The sequence below is a fragment of the Vanacampus margaritifer genome, chromosome 19 (assembly GCF_051991255.1).
Source record: "Vanacampus margaritifer isolate UIUO_Vmar chromosome 19, RoL_Vmar_1.0, whole genome shotgun sequence".
Lineage (NCBI taxonomy): Eukaryota > Metazoa > Chordata > Actinopteri > Syngnathiformes > Syngnathidae > Vanacampus > Vanacampus margaritifer.
In genome coordinates, this window is record NC_135450.1 from 9,205,749 (window position 1) to 9,217,948 (window position 12,200).

The following is a 12,200-nucleotide window of genomic DNA, read 5'->3' on the forward strand; positions in this document are numbered from 1 at the left end:
GTTTTTAATTTCCATTGTTATTTCCTGCGATTAGTGGGGGTTCACTTTATTTTAGGTGGTACTTGGTTTAAAAAACAACAACCACTGTATGCACTTTTTATGTATTTCTAAAGCTTCCAGACAGTTAGTATAGGCCTATATCGGATATGTTTCCCTTCAACAAACCAACAACCGATAGGCTTTGGTTTCATGACACGTGCTTTGATGGAAAAAACAAACAAAAACAAAACAAAAACGTGACAGCTGATTGACGAGTTGGCGTCAGCAGTGGACGATGGAGGAGCCCACTGTCTCGGGGCGGGGGGTGAAGGTCGGCCGGGTAGGGAGGAGGGCAGATGGGGAGGAATCCATTTGGAGGGTGGAGGGGAGGGGAGGGAGGAGTTTTACTCTGCTGCACGAGCACGACTGCTGCCTGAATGTGACAATTAACCCCCACGCACGCACACACGCACGCTCACGCACAGGGCATCAGGCGCAGGTGCGTCGACTCGCTCCCCACGCAGCTGAGCGAGCCTCCGTTGATGACGGGACGCTGGCGCCCGAGGGGGAGAGAGGATCACGTTTTTTTTTTTTTGGTCTGTTTTTTTGTTTAATCGTACTCATTGCCACTCCGCTCCTCTCCACGGGACAAGATGCACGCCGGAGTGGGATCTTGCTCGCTTTTCTTATCCCCTCGCCGAATTGAATCGTAGTGCTACCGAAATGAGGACCTCACCTCAGCTTGGATCCTTGTGAGAGAAAAAAAAAAGACGCTTTCTTCGGCTAATTTCAAGGACGGCGACCAAGAGACATCAATAAATTCCGGGAAATAAAAGTGGCCGAAGGGAGGACGAAGCAGCCATGGAACGGGACGACACCGTGAAGAAGAAGAGCATCATGGCGAAGATGTTTAAAGTTCGCAAAAGGAGGGAGATGCTGTTTGTACAGGTGTGCTTCATCTGCAGTGCCCTCTTAGTGGCGTGGATCATGTCGGCGCTGTTGACCAAAACAGGTGAGTGCGTGCACGACACACACACGCATCGACACTCACGATATCTGCATTATAATCACGCACCATAACAATGTGATCTAGCGGCGATACCAAGGGCACGTGAATGCAACATCGGTGCTTTTCCCCTTCGTATCCTTGACGCTGTTTCTGCTAAAAAAATAAAAATAAAAAAAGCACCTAACTATAGAATGTATACGATTATTTAAGTGGTAGCCTTTTTCGGAGGTTGCTCCGTATTGCCGCAGTGTGCGCGCCGTGGCAGCTGCACATTTTAATTTGGAGAGGAGGCACAGGCGCGTAATCACGGCGCACGCACGCCTCCTGCTTTACATGCGTTTGATTTGTCGCTTTTGCAGCAAGACCCACTGTAGCTGAGCACCGCGGTCAGCATCACACACACACACACACACGGTGATGATGATGAAGAGTGTGCTTTTTTTCCCAGTGTAATGGAGACGAGCAGTCGTGTGGTGCGTGTGATGTCCCACGCATCCGTCACTCTCCAAACATACCCCCGCCCCCTCCTCATGTCAAAAGTCTTCCCTTTAGGGCTGTGCAAACGCTGACATGCAGAGAGCATCCCAAACGCAGCATCGCAGCCGTTACGTAATCCAACCAGCAACATTGGAATTTTAGTGAGGTATCCCACTAAACCAAGTGAAACGAGGTCAACTACTGGATAATGTGTCTACTGTTGAGTTAGAAAGGGTGTCAACAACGTGTCCTATGTTTGACATAGTAATGTCACAAAAATCCCATTTTCTTTTAAAGAGACAGTGTGTAGATTTATTTTTTATTTTTTTTACCAGCTAGTGGTAATCTAATAGAATGCAATGACCTACGTTGCCCCAGAGAGAGCACACCTTGAAAGCCTCCCACCAATTACCAAGTTCAAGTTTGTCTCCCTCGTGTATCCGTAGCAGAAAGCTGGGAGCACACACAACATGGCGGCCTCCTGTAAGGAGCGGTGCAACCTATGAAACGTAATAAAAATAAAATTAGCAATTTTGAGACCTACAAATATATTTGAAAAATGTATGTTGCTATGATATAACTTTTTTTTTGTGTGCATGTTTTTGAATTTGATAACATACTCGCACAACAGTGTAAGATGTGACCCACATTTAAGGGGAAAAACAGTCATAAATATGATTTGATAGATTCTGCATACAATCATACCTCATTAATTTTCAGAATGCACATTTTTCTTGCAAATGTAAATCGTTTGTTGAAAAATGTGCCCATTCATAAATATCTGCAGATCTCTGCAGATGCAGGAACTTTCTTTATCAATTGGTAGGCAACTTGCTTTTTTCACATTAGAACCTTTCCGAACCCCATACAAATAAAGCATTATCAAATCACTTAATTGTCGAAAAAAACGACACATTTTTTTTCAAGGTCAAGAGAAAACTTTTAGTCAATCCTGTCGCGTAATGTCATTGGCATACGCGCAAGCCGGCCGCCGAAGGACCCCAAGCCGATCTAACCACCCGAGATGTGGTACCTACACCTACAGGGGCACTTGTTAGCGGCTAGCTACTAGCCACTAAGTAGCTGCTAGCCACCAAGTAGCGGCTAGCTGCTAGCTGCTAGCCACCAAGTAGCGGCTAGCTGCTAGCCACCAAGTAGCGGCTAGCTGCTAGCCACCAAGTAGCGGCTAGCTGCTAGCCACCAAGTAGCCGCTAGCTGCTAGCCACCAAGTAGCCGCTAGCTGCTAGCCACCAAGTAGCCGCTAGCTGCTAGCCACCAAGTAGCCGCTAGCTGCTAGCCACCAAGTAGCCGCTAGCTGCTTGCTAGCGCTGCTAGCAATAAATCTACTTCAGGTTATTATTTTTTACAAAGCAGTTTTCTGTCTATGCTTGATGTCTTTCAAAAAGTATGTAGCCAAACAACTATTTTTCTATGAGTGCTGTAAATTGCTGACCTCTCAAAAGTATACAAACGTCGACCCCCGGTGACTTGATTTGAATGAATAAAGTTTCGACAACTGCAAATGGTGAATGAAATATTTTGAACAGATGACTGATAAAAGTCTCTTGACTGGGCAGCGATTGATGAAGGCAGGTCAAAATCAGAAGGCTACTACAAGTTATGCTAATTTTAACATAAACATGTCAAGTCATACATGTATGTATAACATATAATGCTTCTTAATCTTAAACAATTGTTTCAACTAAATGTCTTAAGACGTTTTTTCATTGCGTATTCCTCAAATATGACACTGCTGCTGTCATCTGACGGCAACCCCATCTCAAACGTATCGAATTGTTGTCAGTGTCTGGCTAGCGTCGTCCACACACGTGCTTCTCACATTAAGCTCTTTTTTTGATCCTGTCGTGGGATCTACACCCACTTAGGCGCCGATGGGGGGCTGCAGATAACGTCAACAATTTGCCTCACTGTACTGTATTTCTCCGATACACTGTGAGTTATTAATTACATTAAGACAACAAGAGGCTTAAATGATTATTCTGAAATGATATCATACATGCAAGTGCAAAGCACTTATCCCCAAAGGCAGCCTTTTTTTTTTCTTGCTTAAGTAGTAGGTTTGTCCATATATATACACGCGCGTTTATAATGGCTTGCCTTAAACAAGTATGCCTGACCTATGCAGTCATAGCTATGCCGGGGACTGTTGTAAAGAAGCCGCATGAATTGTTCTATGACAACTATGTGTATGTGAAAACAGCAGAAATCCCCTGTGAAACCATGAGACTCGCCATAATCAGATCTATCTAATTGAATAGCGGAAGGCTTGGAAGCTATGATGGGGGGGGGGACAAACAAGAATGCGTCACGTCTCAGGAAAAACCTATTTGCGACCTTCTGATTTGTGTTGATTTTCCAGAATGATCCAGATGGATGAGATTTGATGCACCTCTCCTGGGTCATATACCACCATAAAGTGAGCACAGGCGTGACTCGCTGCCTTGCATGCTGATCCAGAAGTGGATGCGTGTGTAATAGATATGTCGGGCTGTTGAAGCCAAACGTGTTCACAGCCCAGCAAGATTGACGGGACCGATTGTTTGTCCTTGGTCCATCTCTCCCCGCTGGGTTGATTGAACAGAGCTGGAGGATGTCCTCGGCAACGTTGCGGCACCCGCGCCTCGGCCTCCCGCTTGTCAATGTTGTGCTTCGCGTGTAGGCGATGGGTCGGGGGGGCCCCACTGTGGTTCGTTTCATTGTCAAAGAGAAGCGCCACTCGGGGATGGCGTTTGAGCGTCAAATGTAGCCGAGTCTCACATTATTATTATTATTATTGAACAGCATAGTGTGAAACAAAATAGTCTTTGAGAGAATAGGAGACCGTCATTGAACATGATGAAAAGACTGACGTCGGGTCAAGCCTCTTTTGCTGTTTGCCCTGAATTCGGACAATGCTTGTGATTATAAACCTCTAAAGTCAAATCGGTAAAATTACCGAATGAACAATACTAAGCGCTCCAGAAAAATAAATAAATAAACATCTAAAGTTGTAATAGAACACAAACAAACTATCGGTATTAGTCTGAAGTGAAATACAGCTTGAGCCAAGTCATCGTCATGCTAATCCCCCCACCCCCAGCGAGGTAGCGCCTGAATTGGAGTCTTCAATTACTAACATCATTTAGACGAGTGGTTACAAAAAAAAAAGCTCCTACTCAAATGAAACAAGGTTAGCTTTGTCGAGAAACATTGAAGACATCCGACTTGCGGCCGATGCGTGTCTGCATAAATGGAAAGAGAAATGTTTCCAAGGAGTGTCATGTACAATTTTTCCAGATTTCTACTGAATTCAAAGCAGTGAGCCCCCCCCACCCCCCTCCGTAGTCCTGTTCAATTGTTTTGTCATACATGATTCCCCACCCCCTAAATGCAGTCAGACACACTGAGGTTTGAAAGGGGAGAGAGTGATAAACAAAAACATGTTTTCAGTCAGATTGACAAATGCCCGTTTCACATCGTTTTGGAGCATTGGGTTATCTTATGTCTGTCTATGGATGGACTATTTCAACTTAAATAAAATCAAAAAGTGTGTTTTTGTCATAAAAAACATCACATCTTCTTGACACTAATGTACTCTGAAGTGTTGGGTTTAATCTCAGAGCATGTGTTAATGTGACAAATCAAACCGCTTAGTTTCTGGAAGGTGTAACAAGGGAGAGAGTTTGTGGAGCACAAAGTTAGACCAACACTTGAATAATTATGCCCCCCCCGCCCCCCAAAAAAAGGGACAAAGTACGATACACTAGCATCAAATTATCTGTTGTGATAAGTGAAAGTGTCATTTTGTATTAATTTCTATATTCATTTGTTGAAATGATTTGTCACTGTCCAAGAAAAAAGCATGGCGCGCTAAATGTTGATAGTTTTGCTCTAGAAAATGACACATTTGTAGTTGCTTGCTTTTTACTGGACGGCATACAAGTTTCCACTTTTTTCAGTTGTCAATACATTGACGATGGCATGACCACTGTTCAGACATCATAAAGAGACTTCCCAGCATCATGAAGTGCTTTAATTTAGTAATAATTTCTGATTAATATTGTATTTGTGGAGCAAAAGCCACCAATCCATCTCAGGGGGCGGCCATTTTGTCACGTGCTGTCGATTTTGGAAATGACATCACATTTGCTCAGGTGGTAACAACCAATCACGGCTCACCCGTTTCTGTTTGGTCACGTGATATTCACAAGCTGAGCCGTGATTGGTCATTACCTGAGCCCTGAGCAACTGTCATTTTCAGTTGAAAACAAGTGACAAAATGGCCGCCCCCTGAGATGGATATGCTAGTGGGGGCATGTACAAAATATTGTTATAAAGAACATTTTGGGATGGACTTGTCCTTTTTGATTATTACAATGTTCATTTCAAGTTCAAGAGTTTCTACATTCTAGTCTAGCCACCATTACACAAACATAAAAAGTTGCATTATGCTGCTAAGTGACCAATTTTGTTTTAGGGCCTCTGTGGCACACATTAATTAGTGCTGTGACTTTGAGCTGATGTCATTTCGTCAAGGACATGCCAGTAAGGACATTGACCATAAAGCTACTTAATGCATTCAATAAAGGTTGTCCAACATATTCTGGGGTCGCCACATTGACCTACTTATGAATATTTGGGCAAAATATGGCGTACCTGCAACAACAATATGCTGACAATAACTTGAATCCAAATGCTGTTCATGCTAATATAAATGAGGAAGGATGACAACAATCCTTTATTGTATCTCTGAGAGGAACTAATGTAAAATGTATTTGAATCCTATCACGACTAATGAAATTCCCGTTTGGATAATGTTGAAACATTTGTAATCGTACTTCCCAGCACCGACAAAAATCTGAATTGGTTTCTTCATTTTTTAATGTTCTTTCAAGCCCACTTCCTGTCATTTGTTTCTGCGTTACTTCCCCGGCCGCAGCTCGAAGCTTTCGCTGTCCTTCACGTGGTTAAAGCGCCGATTATAACCCGTGTCATGTGAGTGGACTTCCCGCAAAACCGCAATCTGCGTGACCTCACAAAGCAGAAGTCGGGGCCGACTGCTCGGGCCGTATTGCACGCTCTTGCGCGGCAATAATTAGGTCCTTGCGTCACCCTGATCGACTCATCGTTTTTGCACTCAGCTAACCGTTTTCTCATCTCGCCTCGGGCCTTGTGTCGTTTGCGCGGCAACAAAAACAGCAAGTTGGAAACACATCTGGGCTGGCTGGTATGATTTTTTACATAAGATATTTAGGACTGCAGTGCTTGTCCTCGTTGCAGAGGCTTAAGAGCGGAGAAAAAGTGTGCGGCAGCTTCATTTTTGATGCACTCTTGTGCGGGGGAAAAAAAAGAAAAAAGTTCGACATCCACGCAGGACACATTTAGGAGATTAAGAATGACAACCATCCATGTCAATTAGTGAGATTTCCCAAACCATTTTATGTGTTGACTTTGACCTCAGGCCTGTTCGCAATATACACCACAGGGCTTTGTGGGTGTTAAAGCCGCCTCATAAGCACTTTGCTGAATCGCAATCTTGTTTTCATCTTTGCTCCGCAGGCCATGGCATGATAATGGAGGACCGTCCCGACCCGGAGCACTGGGGGAGGCGGCTAATGGCGTCAGCGGCCGAAAATGAAACGGAGCCCAAGAATTGTTCAGCGCCAGGTATGCCGGCCAAGACAGTTTTTTTTTGAAAAGGCTGTCTCGGCCCACACGACTCTTCAAAAGAAAACGAATGGTGCTTGCCTGATCACTTTGAGCGCCAACTCGGCGGCAATGCAGGTTTATAACTCATTCCGTTGCCTCTAAATTGCTAGGAAGTGTCAATCGTGTGGCGTTTGAGACGAGGGTTGCTGTATATGTACAGTAGCTGAGCGCTTTAATGGAAAGGATATATAATCTAATTGTTCTGTCAAAGTTCAAGAAAATCTGATAAATGTTATGATACTTTATGTTGGAATAAAAACTTATAGGATAATCAACAGATCTGAGTTATGTAACAGAAAATGAGGCATAATTTAAATTTTTACGTTTTTTGCAGCTAAATCCAAGTCATTTGTTTTTATGTATCTGCCAGTACCGAGTCTCGATCCGACATCCTTTTGGCCATTAATTGACAATTTTATAAAAATTTGCAGATATCCCAACATGACAATAACATTTTATATGGCTGTAAAGCAGCAGTGGTTCAAATCTATTAAAAAATATTTAAATATTCTACTTTTTTGCTTAAGGAATTTAGAAAATTAAAAAGTCCGATCTTTTTGAGCCGATACCGATTATCCTAAAATCATGTGATTGGCTGCCATCTAATGGAAGATAATTTAATTGTTTTGCCTGTCACCATAAACTGCTGACATAGATAAACAAAGTTATATTTGTAATTAATATGTAAAACTTTTTAGTGATAGACCGATGCGTTTTTGTTTTTTTTCAAGGCAGATACCGATTGTTAGTCTCGGAGACCGAAAGCCGATATCCATATGCAGTAAAATAGAAAATATTAGCGTAAAAATTTTTAAACATATAAAGAATTGACAGCTTTGTTTAAAAATTCTAACAAAAATTGCAGGGAACTTCCAGGGTCATCCGTCAACACGTTTTAAGCTAAATTTAAAACTGAGCAAGTAAAAATACTACCCTAAAGTTTTCCAAAATTTCAACATAATTTCTTAATTTAACTCAAAATTTATTTTTTTTGTAAAAATAAAAAGTGTAGTGAGTTCTCTGTGTTAATTTTGTTATAAAGCGAAAATTTAAATGCATCCATAAATGAAATAGGGGTTGTGAAGTTTCAAAAGATCTTTGCAGGCAGTAAAAAAAAAAAAAAAAAAAAGGTCTGAATATGTTTAAAATGTCTTTGCGACAAGTAAAAACTGTCTGTAAACATCTTACAAATCTTGATGAAAACCCTAAATTCACTACGTTCGGAAGTATTCACCATACTTTAAGGCGGCATGGCTTAGTGGTAGTTTGCTCATCTCCCAACCGGGAGGTTGTGGGTTCCGCTCCGCAGCCCTTGTGATCTTGCCGACGTGCCCTTGAGCAAGATATTGAATCCCCAAATTTTGGATTTCAGTTTCGCTTTTTTGTCGCGACTTTCTCTAGATTAGCACTAAAAGGCTATTACGTCTCATATTGACTGAATTGCAACAAACTCCATTCAGATTCACAAGTGGCTATAAATATGTATTTTATCGCTTTATCCATGCAAATGACAAAGTGGTTACTACTGTTTTGTGTGTGGCAGTGAATGTTCCATTTTGGAAGCCATCGCAGTGATTCATGGCGGCCTGTGGCGATTCTTCCAGACTTAATCATCTAAAGAGTCTTTTCAAGCAACGACGAGTAATTATTTAACCAAACGGGGGTGCATGTCAATTTCGGGCTTTGTTTTGTTTGTGTATCGTACAGTATGGCGGACAGCAGGGCGCAGACTATTTGGATGTCATTTAAAGTGTCACAAGCTGCCCAGCGGGGCTTAACAGGCAATTACTTCATTTCTGCTCCCACTCTGGAATGATTGAAATCGGCGGCGTTGTCATCATCAACTATAAAACGCCACCGAACCCGTTTTTTTTACAACGCTAATAAAACCGTTCAGCATGTGACTTTTCTTTGTTGCAGTAGGGGCCAACTGAATGAATGACTAGATTAAAATCCTGGAAGTTTTCTTCAACAGAAGCGTAATCCTTAAAGATTACCATTTTTTTTTCTCTCTCTCTCCCTCTTTTACAAAAAGTCCCCTGGTGCACCAGACTGAATTTAACATTCCGCAACCCCTCATTAACTAGGAAACTTTTTGAACCGGCCCCCACCGGCCCTCGCGCCGCTTTGCTTTGTCAGCGTGAGTCAGTCATATGACTCGTATCATCTCGGAAATAATCCTGTCATAGACAAACGCATTGCTTTGTGTTGCAAAACCGATTGGTTTGTTCTGACTGGTTGTGATTCGCTCGGATTGTTCCTGCAATTTATCATTCCTGCAAAGACAATTCTAGTCATGTCTCATTACATCCCTTGTGGGTTTTTTTTCCCCTACTACACACTTTTACACCTCCTTTATGATGGGTGTCAAATCTGATACAAATTCATGGAAAATATTTGTACACTTATAAGAAATGTGACTTCTGCATTTGGTAAACTCAAACTTGGGAGGGTGTTGTGTTGTACAAAACAACCAGATTTTTGGTTTAATATAACCTAGGAAGTCGCGTGAAAATGTTCCAAGTATTGGATTGGTCCCCTTTTGCTCCAAATTGGGTTATTTTTTAAGTTTATGTACACTTTTCTGTAAACAGTTTTCAATGCTAAATGGCGCTCATATGTTAAATAGGGATGATCGATACCACTTTAGTTTTGTTTTTAAGGCCGATACCAGTATGAGTACTCAACTTTTGAGTAGTCACCGTTTCTAAATACCACCCATATCACTAGTACTTTTTATATTGTTGATAAAATGTCACCCCCCCCCCCCAAAAAAAAAATCTGACAGACAAATCTTGCGAGCACCAATATCTTGAAATAAGGTCGGTGCCTGGTATCGGTACTTTAACATCTCTACTGTTGTACATGACAACCAGCAAGTAAACATTTTAAAGTTGGTTTCTTTGTATTAGGGCTGAACAATTAAGCATATTTAAATCATCGCAATGTAGTAAAATTAACTTTTGAGAAATTGAAAGTATTGGTAGAATCAGTACTTGGTATCGGTACTACTCTAGTTGAGTGTTCGCCAACATTGTAATACAGTAATTTTTATTGCTTGTTTGTTCAAAAAATAATTTAAATCATAATATTAAGGTGGGAAAAATCGCAAATACATTATTTTTCAAAATCGTTCAGCTCTCTTTTGCATCTTTAAGACGTTAACGTACCTGCAAAAGTAGTAATGAACCAAATCTTCCATCTTCATGTAGTCAAGTGACATGTGGAGAAATGTTAGCCTCCCGTTGCGTAATATGATGCGCAACTGCAGCAGTTGCGCTTCACCATTGTATTCGCTTAATATGGACTGCATTGAAACTTGCTGGTGAAGGACAACATTTATCAAAGTATAGAAACTTGACCAAATTGATGATGTCATTTCTGTCCTGCGCTTAGACTCAAAGTATTGTTTCTAATCATATCATCACTAAAGATGTGTGAGTTTTACGGCGTTGAAACACAGCAGCCAAACACTATCAATCCAGCGTATCTCAGTGGAATACAAATAAACTTGTAATCACCCGTGTTGACTCTACGGCGCCCCAGTGCTGACAAAGTGGCGCTTCCCCTTGAGAGGAAAAGCGCTAAGGTGTAAATGGACGGAGGCTAGATAGGATGAGAAAGGATCACTGTGGGCGTGCGTTTATATGGCGAGCGGGCGCAATGGCCGAGGCTCCATTTAACTGCGCTGCATAGATAACACTTGGCTTCTTTTTTTTTTTCTTCTTTATCGTTATTGGTGGAAGCCTCGCGAGGTGCCGCTGCTGACTTGACATTCATCTTAAGTGGCTTTTTTTTATTGATGTTCCTGCTTGAATGCAATACCTTCTTGCAGTGTGAGGCTCTAGAGTAAAGTCCAGACATTTTTTTTTAGGAACAGTTAGTCACTGTTTAAAAAAAAAAAAATAAAAATAAAAAAAAATATATATATATATATATACACACACACACACACAGTATAAATAAATATTTTTTTTATTATTTATTAAATAGGCTATTCAGACTTGGTTGTATGACTTTGCTGTTACTGAGAATGTTGGACAAGAGGTCAGTGTCAGTTTTTAGAGAAAGAATGGAACTAAAGCTACAAAAACACAAGAAGTTGGTCATATTCCAAATTAATTATGCTTTTGGATTAGAGCTCGGACTCGCACCAAAAACCTCCACTTGCCCATCCGTGTCTTGGGCTGTCCCAGCAACCCCTACTAAAAAACAAAACAAACAAAAAAAAAAACTGTACTGAACCCTGTAGATGCTTGCCGCTGTTTTAACTCCTAAAATGTCAACTAGCTACTTTTAAAATAGCCAAATGTAAGTCAATTTTTGTGCTGTACAACATAAATTCTCCACACCGGTGGGCATCGGCAGCAAGCTAAAGCTAAGCTAACTAGCTGAGGAGATGTTGGCTCTGTGGCAAACTGCTTTCGTTTGATTTCATTTCATGCTAGAGAGAGAGAGAGGCCAACAGAGGTTTGATGCGCTGGCTTCATTTAGATCGTACTGCTTGAACAGTTGATTTAATGCTAATTAGCTGGCTAACTATTTCAACAAATGCGCACTCCGCACATAGGGGGCGGGGACATACAAAGGTATTACAAGATTTCATTCTGGTCCGAGCGCAAACATTTGGATTAGACATTCTCTTTTCCATGCCCATTCGAATCTGGGCACTGATTTGTACGCAGCCCTATTTTGGACAAACGTGCGTTTTTATGCTAATTGCCCTTTTGTTTGTTTTTGTTGCTAGACAACTGTGAGATTTCTTGTCCTGTGGCGCACACACAACAAAGAGCACCCTAATGTGGTTAAGCGAGCAAGTTATGTGAAGCAAAACTATTTTTGGAACGCTACAATCATGAAGAATCATATTAGGGGCATTAGCTTCATACCACCCCCCATTCAACATTATTGTAGCACATCTTTAACTTGTTTATCCAACAGACGTTTGAGAACATGTCATTTCACAACAGTAAACTTTCTGGTCCAACAATTTAACCGCTGTTCAGCGATCAAACGCCACCTAACG

The 12,200-nt window shown here is 41.6% G+C and overlaps 1 protein-coding gene across 2 annotated transcripts in view; it reads left to right on the forward strand.

Moving 5' to 3' along the window:
* Positions 1-391: 391 nt before the first annotated feature.
* slc24a4b (solute carrier family 24 member 4b) overlaps positions 392-12,200 on the forward strand; it is a 34,065-nt gene continuing 22,256 nt past the window's right edge. For both annotated transcript variants that reach the window (XM_077552947.1, XM_077552948.1), the window contains exons 1-2: positions 392-991; positions 7,025-7,132. In XM_077552947.1, coding sequence (XP_077409073.1) covers positions 841-991; positions 7,025-7,132 — 259 coding nt within the window. In that variant the 5' untranslated portion in view covers positions 392-840. The remainder of the gene's footprint in view (positions 992-7,024; positions 7,133-12,200) is intronic.